Source organism: Drosophila guanche, unplaced genomic scaffold (assembly GCF_900245975.1).
Source record: "Drosophila guanche unplaced genomic scaffold, DGUA_6, whole genome shotgun sequence".
In the NCBI taxonomy this organism is placed as follows: Eukaryota; Metazoa; Arthropoda; class Insecta; order Diptera; family Drosophilidae; genus Drosophila; species Drosophila guanche.
This window is the reverse complement of record NW_022995753.1, coordinates 2774399-2794872: the sequence shown is the minus strand read 5'-3', so window position 1 is coordinate 2794872 and position 20474 is coordinate 2774399. Positions and strand designations below refer to the sequence as shown.

Genomic DNA, 20474 nt, shown 5'->3' with positions numbered 1-20474 from the left:
GACCGACGAGGCCACCTTATAGTTTTAAGTTTTAAGGCATGAAGCAATTATATAAGGAGGGCCCGTCCATGGTGAAATTAGTAATAAGGTGACGGATTCACCACAGTGCCTTCTCATTCGAGGAACACCTGCTTGTCAGTCGTTTGCCAAACGTCGACGAAAGAGGTTGTGAAGCGCACGATTTTTCCATTGTCTTGAAGACGTAAGCGGAAGACAATGAAATATGCATGCAACTACTATTCTATTTTGGAGGTGTAATGAAATGTGTATGTATAGAATCTTTATTCAATTACATCTATTTAGAAACAAACATGTCTGCAAAATATTTTTTGCTATGCCGCTTCAAATGTTTACTTTGCTGTCAGCAGAAACAATAAAAGCGAAGAGTGCAGAACGTAAAACGTTTGCTATCTCTCTGTAGCGCTTGCCTCGCTGAGAGCTGAGAGAGCGTGGTGAATAAGCTGGTGCTCCTCCACTCAGCTGATGACGTTATCTATTAGTAATTCTACCATGGGCGCTGACAAATTTCGCATATTNGGAGAACGAGCCACCGATGGTCTGCATTTCCCTGGGCAAAGCACCCGAGGGCAAGCCAAAAACGTCAGAGGTACAGCCGGAGGACGCAGCAGCGAAGGTTGACTTGAAGGAAACAAAAACAGAAGCAGGATCGGAAGCAAAGCCGGATAATGCGCCTGCGGCTGCAGCTTCGACTGCCAACGACTCTGAGTCGGATGAAAAGGTACGAAAACTTTCCAAAATGAAGATTGTCCTGGGTCCGAATGGCCACAGTACATTCCTGGTGAACGATGACGACTCCATGCTGCTCGACAACTTTGGCCAGAAGTTTAAAGTAAAACACAATGGAGATGAAAATAGGAATGGTGGTGGGAAGAAGGAGGGGTCCCCAGTTAATTCACAAATTCATAAGATTATGCGACGCCGCTGTTCAATGGCACCGACGGCCAGCCGTCCACTCGTAGATAAGGCCTCGATCTTTAATGGCAGCAGCCTGATGTACGAGGACCTCACCGAACAGAAGCGCAAGGAGAAACAAACATGTCTGCAAAATATTTTTTGCTATGCCGCTTCAAATGTTTACTTTGCTGTCAGCAGAAACAATAAAAGCGAAGAGTGCAGAACGTAAAACGTTTGCTATCTCTCTGTAGCGCTTGCCTCGCTGAGAGCTGAGAGAGCGTGGTGAATAAGCTGGTGCTCCTCCACTCAGCTGATGACGTTATCTATTAGTAATTCTACCATGGGCGCTGACAAATTTCGCATATTTTAACCCTTCCCTACGTACAGTATGATATTCTATTTTGTGCAATTTTAAACCCCATGCCATCAAAGGGCTAATCAGCACAAAAACCGATTTGTCGTTTCACTTACACTTACAGCGCAGAGCAGCATTGTTGACAGCATTGTTACGTTTCCCTTATTTTGCCGACGGGCCCTCCTTATAAAATTGTTTCATGAGAGCAGCAGATTGCTAAATTAATAAGTGAATGAAAGCTCAACAGAGTTCTTGCAAACAGAACAAATTTTCTACTTTAAGTGATTTTCTCTTATCCAGCACCGTGAAAAATTCTTGACAGGAATTTTCTATAAATTTCGTTTGTGTGGAACGTAACTAAAACAGGCTGACGAGTCAGCTGTTTGTAAAGCCTAGTACTCAGATCGAAAAACACGCTTGCTAGCAAACTGCAATATATTTTGCTAGCAGCAGAGTGTGACCAGAGGTGAAAACCGCATTCCGTACGGCTACACTTCTCAGGCAGCTGTGTTGTTTTGTTTAACCTTTTGAAAATGTGTGCAAATTGAATAAAAGGCTAATAAAACTATTAATGCAAAATGGATCCATGCAGGAGATTGCTTTAAGTGGGATTGGCGGCTCTTGCGTGATCGGAGGAGGAGGACAATCAACGAAATAAGCGCCGACAACTTTGATTAAACCCATATCTGCAGAAAAGAAAACAGGACGGTCGTTTGTCTATACAGTATTATAAATAATATAAATATGTGTACATTTATGGAAACCCATGAAACGATACCCTGTGCATATTCCGCAGTTTGAAAATATGACAGAGAATTTGCATATGTCTGGGATTAACATCTGCAGCCTTCTTTGATTGGTGGAGCAGCAAGGCCGTGCCAAGGAATATTTGCGCCGGTGGCAAAGTTGAGTCTAAATCGCCGCCTTCGCCCCTACACGACACGATTCTGTTTAGCAGTACTTGGTCCCAAAAGGAAAACAACTTAACAAATTTTGTTAACAGCCCAGCCTGGTCTTGGCTTGGCAAGATGAAGCAACTGGCGTTAAAAATAAGTGAAAAAAATTAAAAATGCAAAAACATTATATATAATCTCATTAATCTATAATAATTGTTTCCTTTCTTTGCCGTTTGATGGCCTTAAGCTCGTTTAGAAGCACGGTGGTCATTTATCTTTTAACTTCAGCGGCATTGTTACCTCCATTCAATTGAGACTTTACTCTCTGTTTGCTAGGTACCCTCTCGGAATATAAAACAAATATATATTTGTCGAGCTGCTAGCAACATACCAACGAATACAACACAAATACTATCAACACCACAAAAGACTATCGGCTGACTTTCTAGATTTACCCGGCCTGGTTTTTGTCGATCTGAGTACTGCCTGGCGTACAGCCGCTAGAAAGTACCTTGTGCGCGCAAAAGTTCTTATCGGTTCCATACGAATATCATCCCTTTTTTTCGATCGGAGTACTAGGCTTAAACATGTATGGTGCAGTGGCAGTTTTAAATGTAAACTAAAAATAAAAAAGTAAAAAAAACGTGCTGGTAGCTGAATTGAAAATGCAATTGGGATTTATCATTAATGCATACCATTATTGCCAAAAGAGCGCAAAAAATCCGCATTCACGGATGAATGCTTATTAATTGAAAGTTCGGCAGACCCTGATGCTGAATCCTTTCGTGGTCGTGTCTAGGAATATCCCAAATATGTTAGAAATAATATAATGGATTATGTTAACTCTGCAGGTCAGTACCTTGGCAAAATGAATATTCTGGTCTGTCTCAATAATAAACAAATACATTTGAAATGTATATAACGAGTTTAATTAATAATCGAATGGCACAGACATGGTCAGGCCTAACTGCCTTAATTAATATGAGAGATTTATTCATCCCTTTGAAAATTTGCAAATTACACAACAGGAATAATTGTACACTATATTTTTCTGGCCAGTCTACCAGATATCCTCTCAGTCCACAGTCCTCTCAGTGCTGGATACCCGCCTTAAGGACTGTCGCCAGCACCGCAAGAAATTCCTGTCATGAATTAGAAGCAGAAGAAGAAAGAAGCAAGAAATTCCTCCAAAATTAATGTATTTTGTTTGGCTCAAAAAATGTTGCTATATCTGCAATAAAATAACCGATTTATGTACAGTTGAAGATACTGTATTGTACCACTCAAAATTTGGTATGAAGCAGAAGTCCCTATAAGTCAAAGTATCCAAATCGCGAGATGCGAGCTTCAGTCAATTTTAAATTCCAATGAAAATTAACACTATTTTTTTAATTAAGACACCAAGTAAAACTGTTGCCATATAACTAACTGATCATGGCCTTTGAATTCCTTGACACAGAAATTAAAAAAAGATTTTGCAGTTGTGATCCAACAGAGATAAATATCAGTGCAATGATGCCATGCAGATAAGGAAAACTTATCAGCAAAAAAATTGTATTCTGAACTTAAATTACCTGCGAAAAAAGAAGAAGAAAAAAGAAGAAAAAGGAAAACCGCCAGATGTGACACTTAGAAAGCTACCTCACGCAGGAGGAGCCCAACACACCACCTAATGCGAATCCCAGTTTTCGTCGTATTTATGAATAAAATGAGAGTCTTAAGTGACTTTGACGAAGAGGACTTTTACAGTTGAGCTTTAATTTTGGAAAAATTGTGATACCGAGAAAAAAGTGTACACATAGGTTTCTGCCTGCATATTTTTGGGAAAACAAATCGCGTAAACAAATATTCTGTATTTCTGGAAACGTTGAACGAATATCGTACTGATGGCAACGTAGAGCAATACAATGTTTCAGGTACAAAGATTCGAAAACTAAAAAACGTTCTAAAAACGGCTCTATAAAGTGAAGTATTATAGAAAGCGCTTGAGAGCGCTCAAGCGCTGACGGTGTGTTATACACTTAAAATTAATTTCTTGGATCTGACTATAATACTGATCCGACCTTATCCAGATTCAGCAGTCTGATAGATATGGTCATTATCAAAGATATTGCGGTTTTAAAATCACAACACAGCCTACCACTGTTAATAGAGCTGTTAGCTAGCGAGATGTATGCTCTGGTAAAACAAAAAATTATATCTTTCAATTTTGAAACAGTATACAATTTCAAATTAAACACTTGCAGTGCACTGCAGTGCACGTCCAACTGTTAAAACTCAAAGAAAATAAGCTGTTAGCAGGATACAAGGAAGTCAATTTAAAAGTCGCATTATATTCTAGTTTTCACTTTCTAAAAATCCAATTCGATTTTAAACTGAAAACTGGCATTGCCACGCCAATTTTTATACCCGGTGCTCGAAGAGTTAGTGGGGTATGTTGTATTTGTGCACAAAGTTGATGTATGTAACGCACAGAAGGAAACATTTCCGACCCCATAAAGAATATATAATTCTTGATCAGCATCAATAGACGAGTCGATAGAGCCATGTCTGTCTGTCCGTCTTGTTTGTCGGCTAGTTCTCAAAAACTATAAGATTTAGAGCCACCAAGTTTTGCCTCCAGACTTCTGTATGCTCACACTAAAACCAGTGTATTTCAAAAATTATCTCCGCCCCCTTCCGCCCCGCTACAATTTTGAAGATGAAAGAAGATAAAAACGCCATTCCGTAAGGAATGACCATATCTATCAGATCACCATGATCCGATTGGATCATTATTATAGCCACAATGAAGAAATTAATTTGCAGTGGCTAAACCCTCCCTGTCCAGCAGCTTTTGTTGTTTTTTTCCACATTCTCATCCACACTCTGCTTCTGCAGTGTGCGGCCTCTGCCTCTGCAGCGTGTGGCTCTATTGGAGGAGGGGGGGGGGGGGCGAGCTAAAAGGGCGTTAGAAGTGATGTAGATGTAGATGACAGGTGAAGATAAAATTTAAAATGTCAAATGTAAAATTCGAAAAAAAAAGTATGGTACAGGTACACTGACTGAGTACCGGTTGTAAAAGTTGTGACGCGTAATATGCGCCTCACACGTCCCTTCTCCTTTTAAAATACCTTTCTCTCACTAATATAAACTAATATCAAAATAGTAAATCAAAAAATATTCTTCGGTTTGGGAGTTATTCATATATCCCCATGGTGCACTGTGTCTACCGCGGTCATTTTAGAGAACAGCGGACACCGCTCTTCTGAGAGAGAAACATCCGGCTTTGTGTATCTATCTTAGAAACTCTTATCTTAAGACAAATAAATTCAAATTAGTGAAATATTCGTAAAGGTTTTAGAAGATCAAGAGATCGCAGATAAGTTTTTTCTCCTTTGCTAATCACGTAACGATACAGCAGAAATCTCCTTTTGTGTACATATGTATAAAAGCTCCTACATATTTACTGACATTTTTGATTATTTATAATGAAATATACATACATAAATATTTACATATATGTATTTATATACATACTAATGTATATAATTTACAAATGTACTTGTACTACTGTGTGTACAGATTTTTGAGCTGTTGCATCTCTGTGTTATCTTCAATTTCATAATTGTGTTTGATATTTGTCGCTTTTATTGCTTACCATTGGAGTCAACTCTCAGAGCTGGATCAGCAATTTTCGTTTCCTCTTTGTGGTGTCATCAGTGTCAAAAATGTCTACATATATACATATGTACATTGAATATATGTATCAAAGCGGCAGCTTTGAATATGAATACATACAAATGCAATACGCTCATAAATACACACATACATTGTTTGTACAGAGGTATTTATGTATGCATCTTATGTAACTGTCCTATCCCTGTTTCGATTATTTAGCCCACCACCTGGGTTAAATATTATTTTTCACAGGTAACATTTTCGCATCAGGTTCGAAGAAATGGGCGAAGATGTTGTTGGTTTTTTTTTTTGCATCGTATACACACGACCGGGGAGATCGTTCATATTTCTGCCACTAAGCAAACAACTCATAGAGGGTGCAAATCGAGTAAAAACTGGCTACCTAATCAGTATATTGGATTGGCTCCCAGTGCCTTCGGTTCTTGATGAGAGAGCCTTCGGCTGAGAGAGTTTGGCGTTATTTATATACATATTTAGATTAAGTTTTTGAGTTACAAATTATAACGTTGATATGAAGTGCTAGTTTGTTTAGTATGGGGGGGAAAGGGGACCACAGCGGCGAAATGGAGATCGGCCGCTGCACTTGAAAAGGAGATTTGTTGTTGTTCTGCGTCGGAGAGATGATTGTCTTTGAAGTGTAGAGTAAAGTCCGTTGGTTTGTGTTTGAATAATCGTTTGTTGGTTCGAGATGTAAGAACAGTTGGTTTGTTGTGCGACCTGGGGGCCTGGGAAGAACCCATCCCTGAAAGGACTGGCTAGCCGGCCGTGCCCCAACACCAATACAGGTTCGTAACAATAATAATATTTAAGAAATATATGAGCATAGAGAGGATACACAAAGTCAACTTATTTATTTTTTGGGGCAAGCTGAAAGGCTCAAGTTTGAAGGAAGGGTATGTGAGCTCAGAAGCAACAAAAAAGTGCCAAACGTCTCAAGCGCTGAAAATGAAAACTCATTTGAAGTCGAGAATAGCTACACGCATTGCCATCATGTATGTATGTACATATGTGTCACCGCACACATGAAATTACGAAGCAGACTTGAAAGGAAAAACAAAACTTTGTTTTTGCGAGAGTCGCTTTGCGTTCAATGCTCAAGAGAGCCAACGCCAAACTCTCTCAACCGAAGGCTCTCTCACCAAGAACCGAAGGCACTGGGAGCCAATCCACTATACTATACGGATTAATCGATTTGCACCCTCTATGAGTTGTTTGCTTAGTGCTTCTACCGTATCTACGTACCCAACGCACACATGGCAAGAGAAGTGCGGTACACACATACCACAACGTCGCCAGCGGTTTGCGGCGAATTCAGTTGTACGGAAACGAATCGATATTTGTGTAACCCACCCAGGAGTCGGAATTGTTTAGTATAAAGCCTAGTGCTCAGATCGAGATATGGAACCGATAAGAAATGTTGTCGCGCATAAACTACTTTATAGTGGCTGTACGCCGGGCAGTACTCAGATCGAAAAAATTAATTGGCCGATTAAATCTAGAAAGCCGATGGTATTTTGTGGGACTCGATGGTATTTTTCTAGCAGTTCGAAAAAGATACATTTGCTTTATGTTCTACCTAGCAAGCAGAGAGTAAAGCAAAAAGCCAAAAATGCAAAAGTGGAAAGATAAAGGAACTCCGTGCTTCTCAACAAACTTGAGGCCATCAAACGACAAAAAAAAGGAAACAATTGTTATATATTAATGAGATTGTATTGAATTTATTTGCATTTTTAATTTGTTTAACTTATTTGAGAACCAGTAGCTTCATGTTGCCAAGACATAGACACGACTGAGCTGTTAACCAAATGTTCTAAGTTTTTTTTCCTTTTGGAACCAAGGACTGCGCCACATCGGCCATCGGCGACGATTTGGATTCGAATGCTGCAGGTTACTGATAGTAGCATCAGATGGTATTGCACTGTTCGCTAGCAAACGGGGTTTCGGATCTGAGTACTAGACAGTATGTACATACGTAAGTATGTACTAGTACCGATCAAATCAGCTAAATTTGTTGACGAAAGAATATTCGGTTTTTTATTCGACAAAAAGTTAGCAGCCGGCTTTTAGCAAAAGAGTACTAAGATCTGAAAACAAAAATTCACATACATAGATACTGAAAGAAAAAGCCACCGATGTTACGAACCCATCTCCAGCGAAAAACTGTACTTTGTATTCAATCTTTTGTCGGAAAGAACACAAAAACACACACCCACACAAGCGCAAGACGTTTAGGAAAGTGCAAAAATGAAGAAATCGTAATCTAATTTAAGAGTAACAATTATATGGATACCATAATATGAAATGAAAAATCCCGTTCCGATAAATGGTGATGGGAGATAAACATCGTATGACATTCCGATAGGTGGTGCGGTGCCATTCGTTGTTCGCCCGCATTCAACAAAACAACAATATTCCATTTCTGGTGTTCGTTCGGCAAACAACTCTTTTATGAGTTCAAAAATTTCAGTGACTTTTTTCTAATATTCAACATAAACTGAAGTACCTGGTCAATGCGGACTCATCGTCTGCGACCAACCAATTTCGCTATAGCGATTAAATAACAAAAACAAAAAAACAATGAAGTCGTTATTCATGACGCTACTCACACATCCTCATGTATGCATGTATGAGCGCGTGGAAGTATCAAAATGTTTTGTATTGTTTTCGATGAACATTTACGCATTAGGGCTTCAATGCTAATAATTCTTAGCTGTTTTGTGGCTGTTATGTAGCGGTATATTTGTGTTATTACCACAGGAGGAAAAATCCTCAAACGACTGGAACATGGAGGATGCAACCGTCATGGATGTGGCGGTCATTAGTGAGTCCGAGGATGAGGATACGGTGGAGAAAGTGACTAAATCTTCCAACAAGGCCGGCGATGTTACCCGAAAAGAAAGTGTCTCCCCCAAAGACATTTCTGACGACGATGTGGTTGCAGTGCCCTTGGATCAAGCGATAGTCGCAAAGCAAAAGGAAATTCTTCGCATGCTGCCGTTCATCGAGGAAGTGAAGAAAGCGTTTGCGTCCAGCCTATCCACGGGACAAGCCTCACGCCTAGACGCCCTCGTCCGGCTTGTGCAGCGAGAGTAAGTGCCTTAAATCGAAGGTTTTACTATAAACATTTCTAAACTTTATTTTCTTAACGTAAAGCATTGTCACCATGTCGACCCTGCTGAAAATCGAGTCTATTGTAATGAAGCTTAAAACGAAATTCGGTGAAGTAAGTGGATGCCCGCAGTTCTTCCAGTTTTTTCCAACTAAATAAAAAATGGATTGCAGGTGGTCCGGAGTAAACAGGGCATTGGTTCCGCATCAGGCAGCCGTCAAACAACCCTCGCCCAAAGACGCTTAAACCAGAAGAGTGAATATACAGATCGTGAACAAGCCGCAGACAGAGAAAGCACTGCCGCAGTCACGAATCAGATCAACAACCACAAAGAAAAGTATTCTGGACAAAACACAAACAAAGGACCGACAAAGCGCAAACAGAAGCCGAGCAGGGATGCCGGTGGTGATACAATATCGATAAGCTCGTCCGGCAGTGAGAGTGAGGAGCCCAAGGAACCGACAAACCGAAAATGTGATCCTCAGAGCAGGCCTGCAACATCGACCGGAGCTTCGACTGCAGGACATAAATCTGTCCCACTTGTCCACTCATCGCCATCGAGTAATGTCGCAGAAGAGGCAGCGCGCAGGTCTTTTGCCAGTAGTTCCCCCAGCTTGCCCTCGAACAAGCCAAACCATAAGAACACAGCAATTGAAGCAAAGACTCAGGGCACAACTTCACATCACAAGAGACCAGATTCTTGCAAGTCGAATACCAGTCAAAAGCCCAAAGAGGACGACAGACCTCCTTTACAAGGAGAAGGTGTACTGGCTGCCATAAGGGCAGCCAGAGAACTGGACAGAGAACAGAAGCAGGCCCGAGAGTTGGCCAATAAAGAGCGGGCCAAAACTAGGAGTTTACAACTCAATGCCGGCGACAATTTGGGATTCTCGCGCAGATCGAATTCTGATCCAGCAACAGCAAAGGCGGCAGTTACCCAGAAATCAGCGCCTCTGTTTACACTTGGCTCATCTGTTCCATGTGATGACGATTCCACCTCAGTGGCGTCAATGTGTCAGTCAAAACCAAACCAGCGGCACCAACAGCAGCAGCCGGCCAAAGAGCCATCAAAAGGTAGTCCTTCACTATGTGATAAAGATGCTAACAGAAGTGAGACTCCAGCCAGTCCACTCTCGGAGGCACGCAAGAAGCTGGCAGCCATGCTGCTGGAAAAGCTGGATCCCCCCGCGGGTGTGGAAGCGGGTCTTGGCGTACCGTGCACATTGCCGCTAGCATCGAACAGCATGGATCCGCGTGGAAGGAATCCCAATTACAACAGTAATTCCTTGTCCACAGCCGTTTCGAATGTTCTTGGCTCCCCGCCACCTCCTCCCCCCAGTGTCACACGCGATACATCGCCAGTGCCGCCAGCGCCGCCAATGAAGGCGGGCTCCTTATGGACACGCATTCCAGTGCCAGGAGCAGGACCAGGAAGAGGAAGCATGGGCTTTGCAAGCCGAGGATCACGTGGGGCGCATGCGCGGCCTCCTCACATTCATCATGAGAACCAGCGGCCTGTATTCTCTGACGGCGAGACACAGTCCTCTGGCCCTGCTCCCCATGTTCCCAATGGCTTTCATGCTGTCGATCCAAGATTGAATCCACATGAAACCACCCGGGATCCACGTGAATCAAGGGATCCTCGGGGTCCACGCTTTCAGAATATGCCACGCCCTAACCATCAGCAGCAGCATCAAAATCAGCAACAACAGCAGCATCAGAAACAGCAGCATAATCAGCAGCAACAGCAGGACTATACTCTATGTAACCCTACGAACTGGCAATCATCCTCCTGGAATAACAATGAACAAATTGTCTTTAATGGTTTACCTGGATGTGGTCCCATCCAGACCCCATCTAGACCCCATTTAGTGGGAGGCAGCTTTCGGGGCGGACATGAGAGCCGTGGTCGTGGTGGTGGCGTCGGCGGCATTAGCCATCGATACATTCTACCAGCCAGAGGACGAGGCGGAGCTCAATATGATGCACCGCGTACATATCGAGAGCATCGTGAGGTGAAGGCCAGAGAAAAGGCAGCAGCCGCTGCCAAGGTGGCCGAGATGCAACGCCTGGCGGAAATCGGGAAGAAACGCCTGCTGGAGGCGGCCGAGAAGCAGCGACAGCAGGAAGAGAGAGATTCTGCGGCCATAACGGTGCCGGTTACGGCATTGCCAGACCTCCAGCTAGACACCTCCTATCGCAACGTCATCGTGAATAATCCGGCCAAGAAGATCGACTTTCGAATACCCAAGAAGACGACGACAGCGGCCACGACAGCCTCGACCACAGTCCAATCAATGGCCATTGGTAAAGGAGGGAAGATCGCCAGATCAACTACGAGTCCACCAGAAAGCAAATCCTCTGATGATAACGACATAGATAAGGATAAGATTACTGATAATGACAAAGATGCTCCTGCCACAGATATCAATTCACCCAATATGGAGAAGGAGAATGAAAAGCAACGGAATAGTCCAAAAGATCTAGAGAAACCTGAAAGAGCGGAGAAAAAGAGTAAATCTAAAGATGCGGAGAAGAAAAAAAATAGATCCAAGGATGAGGATAAATCAAAAAAAGAAGTGGCTCAAACCGCAAAGATTGATAACGACAAAGATAAGGATAAGAGTACTGATAATGACAAAGATGCTCCTGCCACAGATATCAATTCACCCAATATGGAGAAGGAGAATGAAAAGCAACGGAATAGTCCAAAAGATCTAGAGAAACCTGAAAGAGCGGAGAAAAAGAGTAAATCTAAAGATGCGGAGAAGAACAAAAATAGATCCAAGGATGAGGATAAATCAAAAAAGGATGTGGCTCAAGCCGCAAAGAAGGAAACCAAGAAAAAGAAAAAAAAGTTGCAGAAGGAAAAGGACAAAGAAAGCGACAAGAAAGCGACCGCATCGTCCACTCCCGCTTCCACGTCCACCGCTTCATCTGCCTCTACTGCGGAGATTATCGAGCAACAGATAAAATCAATAAATGAGCCCAATGTCGATAATGTTTTTTCTCATTCCTTCTCGGATAATGTGGAGAACGAGCCACCGATGGTCTGCATTTCCCTGGGCAAAGCACCCGAGGGCAAGCCAAAAACGTCAGAGGTACAGCCGGAGGACGCAGCAGCGAAGGTTGACTTGAAGGAAACAAAAACAGAAGCAGGATCGGAAGCAAAGCCGGATAATGCGCCTGCGGCTGCAGCTTCGACTGCCAACGACTCTGAGTCGGATGAAAAGGTACGAAAACTTTCCAAAATGAAGATTGTCCTGGGTCCGAATGGCCACAGTACATTCCTGGTGAACGATGACGACTCCATGCTGCTCGACAACTTTGGCCAGAAGTTTAAAGTAAAACACAATGGAGATGAAAATAGGAATGGTGGTGGGAAGAAGGAGGGGTCCCCAGTTAATTCACAAATTCATAAGATTATGCGACGCCGCTGTTCAATGGCACCGACGGCCAGCCGTCCACTCGTAGATAAGGCCTCGATCTTTAATGGCAGCAGCCTGATGTACGAGGACCTCACCGAACAGAAGCGCAAGGAGGAGAAGCAGTCGCTGAGGGCACGCCATCTGGCGAATATATTCGAAAAGACCAGCGATAACTGTCGCGTCTCCACTCAGAATATTATCAGTGGAAAGCGTCGAACACGTTGCATACCCGACTGCTCCTTCAACGAAACGATGTTAAGTCGGAATCGCTTCGGTTTGGGTCAGATAGTCAGAACGGCGAAGGAGACACCCGACGAAAAGAAGCGTCGAACCACGCCAGTGCCTCCGTCAGTAAAACGCAAACGAGGTAGACCTCCCGTCTCCGTCAAGAATGATATTGTGCAAGACGCAAAGAGACCACGTCTGGAAAAAGCAAAGGACTCCGAAGAGCAGTCTGTTGCCCCAACAATACCACCGCCCTCACCTCCTCCGACTGCGCCTACGCCATCGATCAGGATTCGGGCACGCAAGAGGAACGAGCTGGANCCGTCGTCGGACTACATGCTCCTGGAGTGGCTTGTCTTCGCGTTCCTCGAGAAGCAGTCGCTGAGGGCACGCCATCTGGCGAATATATTCGAAAAGACCAGCGATAACTGTCGCGTCTCCACTCAGAATATTATCAGTGGAAAGCGTCGAACACGTTGCATACCCGACTGCTCCTTCAACGAAACGATGTTAAGTCGGAATCGCTTCGGTTTGGGTCAGATAGTCAGAACGGCGAAGGAGACACCCGACGAAAAGAAGCGTCGAACCACGCCAGTGCCTCCGTCAGTAAAACGCAAACGAGGTAGACCTCCCGTCTCCGTCAAGAATGATATTGTGCAAGACGCAAAGAGACCACGTCTGGAAAAAGCAAAGGACTCCGAAGAGCAGTCTGTTGCCCCAACAATACCACCGCCCTCACCTCCTCCGACTGCGCCTACGCCATCGATCAGGATTCGGGCACGCAAGAGGAACGAGCTGGAGAAGCTCACCGAATACATTTCATCGATGTACAACGGTGAGGAAGTGACACGGGCCAGTGGCAGAAGAGCATGCACGGTGGCACAGGCGCAACGGCATTCAGTGACGCCAGAGGAATACGTAGAGACGATAACCACATCGCCATCGTCATCGAGATCTCCTTCCCCCATTCGTAGGCCCATCCCGAGAGAGATTCGAAATATGGCACGTCGCGGTCGATCCTATGGAACCTCTTCCATGGACAGCGGCGGCATTAATCGAGCATCAACAGTCTTACGAAGAAATCAAGTGCGAGTGAGGAAGTGTTGTGTGCGTCTGCGGCGTTTCCCAATGCCACAGAAAAATGCCCCGAATGTCCCGAATCAGCCAACGCCACAGCGAAAGGAGCAGCAGAGGAAGCGAACCCAAAGATCAGAGCCAAATATAAATCCCGAATGGCATATCAACTCCATTGGGGCCGTCGAATGTGTTGTTTGCCACAAGAAGATCGGTAAGAATCCCTCTGGCCACTATTTGCAGTCCCACAAGGAGAACTACATCTCCCGGCTGGCACCCGGCATGCTCGACGAACTTCGCGCTGAGCGGTGCAATCAGTTGCGGCCAGCGGCGGGTGACCCTACCAAGAAAAAGTACGATTACAGGTGCCCCTTCTGCTTGAAGGAGCTGCATAACTTCATGTTTAGCAACATTGCGTCGCATCTGATTGAGCATACGGGCGAGAGCAAGGCTCAGTGCTCGTCGTGCCGGCAACCGATACGGCGAAAGTGTCTCATAAATCGGCATCGCAGGTACTGTACCCCCGACGCCCAAATAGTTACCGACAAGAGAACCTGCCAGCTGCCCCTTACTCTGCATGTGTGTCCTTTGTGCGATTACGTGCAGACGGGGCAGGAGAGACGAGACGCCCACCTGGTAAAACATCATCGGCTGAGTAAGGAGCTGATCGCAGCCATGGAACTTGAGAGGGTCACCCTCTGCTGTCGTTCCACCGATAAAAAGCCTCCAGCAGACGAAACCAAATCTGAATCGGCACCGAAAATCTCCGTTCCTAAGGTGATATCGCGACGCGACTCGGTCATGTGTCCGAAGACCCCCAAGAAGAGGATTCGTTTCAAGAAACAACTACGAAAGCCCGAAAATTCGCCCAAACGGGAGCACGAGTCCCAAGAGGAGGAGGGGCAGGATGGCATGCCAGTGTCACAGGAGATGGACGAGATCCAGGTGCCCTCAACTGTAGGCCAGGAGGATGTGGCCGCCGAGTCCATATTGGTCGTCAACGAGTGCATCATGGACTTTGATGCCGAATTGGAATTGGACATAAAGCAGCTGGGTTCCCAGATGGAGGAGGATATCGAGCAGGCGGAGTCTCGGCTGCATGAGAAGCCGATGGAGGAAAAGCCAGTTTTGACGGAGATTATTCCAATGGAAACGGCAGAAAACACCGCCACGCAGGAATCGCAAGCCAAACCGTTAGAAGAGGAGGCCTCCTGCTCAAATGATATCCGAGAGACAGTTGTGCCCGCACTCCCTGTGGAGGTGGAGATTCGCAGCCTGTCCGTGGATCCCCTCATGGGCATTGGCAGCGCTGATTCCGACAGCGGAATGGAATTCGATGTGGGTGGGAATGATTTGGACACCGCATCTGCAGCCACATCGCGAACAGTTACAGGCCCCGGCCTTAAGGACGTCGACGATGATGGAAACAAGAGGGGCCCCGTGGACTGGGAAGATCTCGTGGAAACTGGCTCTCAGGCCAGCGATGAGTCTCGCTCCAAGTCGAAATTCCAGATTTTCAACCGTTTCTATTCTCGTCTCACCAACGGAACGGCTGTTGGCGTGGGAGGAGGAACAGGATCAGGAGGAGTAGGAGTAGGAGGCTCACTACGTCGGCAATTATTCCGTACGACACAATCGACTGCAAGCAACAGCAGCGAATGCGATCCGAGTGAATTGATGCCTGAAATGCGAGCCCTGGAACCAGAACCAACAGCAAAAGCAGCACGAAAGACACCAATAAAGGCGGTACCGCATTTGGTTCCAATTTCCTACCCAACTGCTGCTTCAAAAGCGGCGCCAACTGTTCCCGTAGTTAAAGCAATAGCAGCAGCAACCCCAGTAGAAACCACAGCAATGTCGGCGCCCACGCGCGTGGAGAACGTGGCCTATCGCATGAGGAACGTCAAGGTGCCGCAGAGTGCCGTCTACTGTTGCCAGTATCCTGGCTGCTCGTTCCTCTTCTCGAATGAGCGCGAGGGCCTAGAGCGACACTTTGCCGCCGAGCATCCGCAGGTGTCCTGGAGCGGCAGCTGTTTCGCCTGCATCACGCAGGACCCGACAAAGGCGCTATTGATGCCACCGAGCTGCATTGCAGATGAGCTGCGTCACCTAGCTGAGGAGCATATGCCGGCAGATGCAGCGAATCCACCCGAGAAGCTTCCAATGCCCAAGCTTCGAGTGCGTCGCTTCAGTGGCGATTTACTCACGAATGCTGCAAGGCAACAGCAACATCAACAGAAAACTGTCTCCATCATCCCTGCGGATATGGATGGGGATACATTAACCAATGTGATGCTCAGGGATCTGCTGAAAGCCACGCCACGGCCAATCAACCAGCAGGCGGACTTAAATGCCTCCGGACTGGGGGAGTTTCTGTGCGCCAAGTCTGTCACTCCGCCTCCATCATCTGGCAGGGAAACGGAAACTCAAGGTCCAACTGCTACAAGTGGAAATGGGAATGCAAAAGAAAATGGTGCAGTTCTGTATAATAATAAGGAACATACGGGCTTACAAATCGTGACTGTGTGCCATTTGGATTCGTTGCCCAGTTTGCAGCCACTGAATGAATCAGCAGAGCCTGCGCTGGCAACTGTCAACAATGGGGATTTTATGGTCACCCAAAGCATCTCTGAGAACCACATTAACATTTGCCTGGAGCCATCAGTAGCGGAAATGGTAGCAAGAGAGCCAACAGGATCAACAACCGGCAGCACCATCCAACCGATTGAGCTCTCGGATAGTGACAGTGGCCGCAATTTTATCCATTTAGCGCAGGATCGTTTCCGTTGCATGGCCGTTTCATGCGGCTATTGTGCCCACACAGTGTTGTGCATAAGGGAGCACATGAATTTCCATCGTTTTAGCTTTGGGAGCACCGACTATCTAAAGTGCGGCTACTGCACCCATGTGGCCAGCGATGTAGATGACTATGTGCGTCATGGCGTCTATGTGCATGGCCTGGCGCCGCGCCATGAGCTGCATGCAGACACCACAAGGCCGGCCGGCGAGATGTCTGTTAGCCAACAGATACGGGAGGCGCTCAATCAGCGAAGGAATGCATTGCCGGCGACGGTACCGACGGTAGGGACAGCGCCAGTGGAACCGTCAAGCAGTTCGAAAGAAACGACTCCAAGGGGTGGAGTAACAATTTCCAAAGTACTGTACGATTATCTACAGCCCACAGGATACACGGGTGAGTACTGTGGATCCGTCATCCTTTAGTCTTTTATCTTGAATCTTCTCCATTAATATCCACAGACGACAATCTGTTCGAATGTCCGGAGAGGACCTGTGGGGCCCGACTGACAAGCGAATCGTTTGTCAATCACATCCTCTACCACATACGCAGCTCCAGCTCCCGTAGGGAAACGGAGCTGGTCAAGTGTCGGTTTTGTCGAGCGTTGGAGATGCCGTCAATGCTGAGGCAGCACTTGCTGACGCAGCACGCCCGGCACAGGTACATTTGCAGCCAATGCTTGGAGACGGCCGCCAGCATGGAAATGTTGACATTCCATGTGCAACAGGTCCATCCGCAGGTGCTTGGCCAACCCAATCACTCTTTCAAGACGATTCAAGTCTTCCTGCAAGAGGGCAACGGCAAGAGGGCTGGCCAAAGACCCACGGTCTGTCATGTGCTTGGGCTGCTGATGCCCTTCGAGCACGCACAGTTGCAGAACGTTAAGCACAGAGTCATTCGCGAGCTGAAACTGCGTGAGGCTGGCACAAAGAATGTGTTTCGCTCGTCGGAGGCGAAGCTGCTGCCCAGCTGCGACACTGTGTTGACTGTATCACTGCATTGCGCCGAGTGTCTGTTTGTCAGCAAGGAGGTCGTGGACATGCAGCGACACCTGGCCATGCACAAACTGCATACGATCAATGCGTTTACAGAATCACAACGCCTTTTGGAGGCACAGCCTAGCACTGCCGAGAAGCAGCCAACCTCCGAGATTACCCAACCAGCTCCGGTGGTAGGAGATGTGGCCGCTGTAGCCACAGATACAGCCACTGCCACTGCCGCCGCTAAGGGGGGGATCCATAAGGTGGTCAATCCCTATGTGCTGTACGTACCCTCACAGAGTCGCTTTGTGTGCGGTGCATTGGGCTGCAGCAGACACATGCCATCGCTAGAGGCCCTCTGTAAGCACATGACGAAGGAGCACATGTACACGGATGTGCTGTGGTGCAGCTTCTGTCGCACTCGTCTGATGCAGCCGCAGCCCAACAAGATGTCAATCGCGAAGTACTTGAGGCATCTATCAACCCACAAGCGTCACATGTACCAGTGCGGAGACTGCGGACGCGCCAATTCCGAGCGCCACTTCATTGAGCGGCACATCATTGACCGTCACCCGAATCTCAATGTGGATGTGGTGATACACAGGCAGATTGCACGGCTACAGACGACAGCACGTTGGATCAAGTTGCGTGAGTACCGAGCACCTCCCAACCCCCACTGATTGAATGCCTCGAATTGAATCTAATCAGATGATTTCCTTTACAGCCAAGCTATCCAGGAACCCCAATCACAATCAATTCATCTGCAACCTGTGCCAGCACTTGGACAATTCAATGGAGAAGATAGCCGCACATGCGGAGGCTGTGCATGGCATTAGAATTCCGTACATTTGCTCTGTGCCGAAGTGTAGTTTTGGGTCAAATGAGCCCATACCCGCCATTCAGCACATGCTGGATGAACATCCGGATGTGCAGGTGCAGCCGGCGCTTATCTATCAACGCGCTCTGGCGCGGACAAGGCAAACGATGGGCTTCTACTGCTGTAAGTGTCGGCTGGCCTTTGCCAGCTTCCAACGGACCGTGTCTCATCTGAAGGAGAACCATGAGTGCCTCTGCCAGTACAAGTGTGCGCATTGTGACTTCAATTGCCAGCAGGAGCGCGGCGTTATCATGCACATGATGGAAAACCATCCGGGCCTCAAGGGGCTGGCCGAGTGCCAGTTTGAGCGCGTGTTGGCCGACCTGCCCGATTATATGGCCTGGGCCGAGGCCCATCCTATTGAGGAGTCACAGCAGCAAGAGCAAGGCGATCAGCAGCAGGCCGATCAGCAGCAACAGATGGACGAAGACCAGGAGGATGAGCCACACCAGGAGGAGAACGAGGAATCAGGGGAACCAGAAGTTCAGGAAGTGCAGCAGCTTCCACCCGCTACCAATCCAAAAATCACTGAGGTGATCGACCTCCTCGACTCGGATGATGAAGCGCAGACAGAGACTGCAATAGCGAATCGAGAACCGTTCAGCGAGGCCTTACATGCAACCATTTCAGAGCGGAATAGAATCCCGATCGAATCCCGTTCGGATAATAATTTCTATGTTTTCAGTTGCGGCCATTGTGGGTTCATTGCAGGGAATCTGGCACAACTCAAATCCCAACACTGGGCCCAGACGCATCCGAATCAAGCATTCATATTCCGAGTGCAGCCGCTATTGCTGTGCTGCCTGTGCAAGTCCTTCAAGAGCAATGCCAACAAGATGCGCGAACATCTAATAACAACGCACCGACGCAGCCGCCTGATCAAGTCGATCGGCTGTGATGTGCGACGGCCGAGGGAGTGCGGTTTCTGCAGTTACCAATACCAGGGCTGGGAGGATCTCATCAGCCACATGGAGGAGGCGGCCCATCAGATAAATGATCTCAAGAACGTGACGGAATCGGGCCTCGAGGTGCTGCTGAAGCTGAACCGAAGCGAAAGCGGTGCCGAGTACTATAAAATATGCAGCCTCTGCAAGAAGGTGCTGCCCGATCAGATAGCGATGTACCATCACGGACAGCAGGAGCACGCCGATCAGGGCTTTTGCTTCACGAATGTCCACCCGCTGGTCTATCACTGCTTCTACTGTGTGTTCACCTCGCTGGAGGAGATGTCCTTACTGCGGCACATGATCACCCACTTTGGGGGCTTCCAAAAGTGCCACCATTGCGAAATGCCCCAGCCCGGTGGCTTCGAGCAGTACATCCAGCACTGTTACACAAGCCACCACGAGGAAGTTGGTCGCTTTCGGCAAGTGTACACGTACAAAATGATATTGCGCTACCTCCTGCAGACGGCCTACCAATTCCAGAACGGCCTGATCATAAACAAGAACAGTCTGCTCAACACACGCCACAACAACGATACTCTGATTCGCCAGCTGTACGAAGAGCTGATGGCCCGGGCCGAGCGTCCGCCCATTCCCCGGATTCATATAGGTCTCAAAAATGTGGCAACCATTGCTAATGGGGTGGAGCCTGTGGCAAAAAAAGCCAAGATCATCAGGAGACGCCAGACCCTGGGTCCCGATGAGCTAATCAGGGCGAGGCTCTTGGATGAACCAAGCTTTAATCAATCAACACCAATAGCTGCAGCAGCCGCAGCAGTAGCCCTCGCCCCAAGCTCAACCCCAGGCCACAGCAGCAGACCAGCGAATATTATTTGGTCTACATCGTTCACAGGAGCTAATCCTGCAACTCGACAGCACCCGCCGCCATCAGCAGAAGCAGCAGTAGTAGTAGCAGAGGCAGCCCCTAGTCGGCAGAACACAGCTGCTTTAAAGGAGAGCATAATAAGGAACCTTAAGCGACGCAACAGTGTTGTGGTATTTAGTCGTCCCTAAGGATGCAGGACTATTACTTTTAAGATTAATGCTCGATTTATGTTTCAAAGTTAAGAATATTCATACAATAATTAGTTAAGATTTGCCATTTCTGAAACGGCCTCGAGTCACGCGGTCTCTTTACACTCGAGAGAAGAGATGTTGTGCTAGTTCCAAACTAAACGAGAAGGGACGTGTGA

The 20474-nt window shown here is 46.8% G+C and overlaps 1 protein-coding gene across 1 annotated transcript; it reads left to right on the top strand.

Moving 5' to 3' along the window:
• Window positions 1-8389: 8389 nt before the first annotated feature.
• LOC117588695 lies at window positions 8390-20435 on the top strand. Its single transcript, XM_034280143.1, has 6 exons — window positions 8390-8463; window positions 8605-8936; window positions 9001-9070; window positions 9130-16876; window positions 16942-18108; window positions 18185-20435. Exons 1-6 carry the CDS (start codon window positions 8440-8442, stop codon window positions 20293-20295), a joined length of 11451 nt encoding a protein of 3816 aa, XP_034136034.1. The 5' UTR covers window positions 8390-8439; the 3' UTR covers window positions 20296-20435.
• The last annotated feature ends 39 nt before the right edge of the window (window positions 20436-20474 follow it).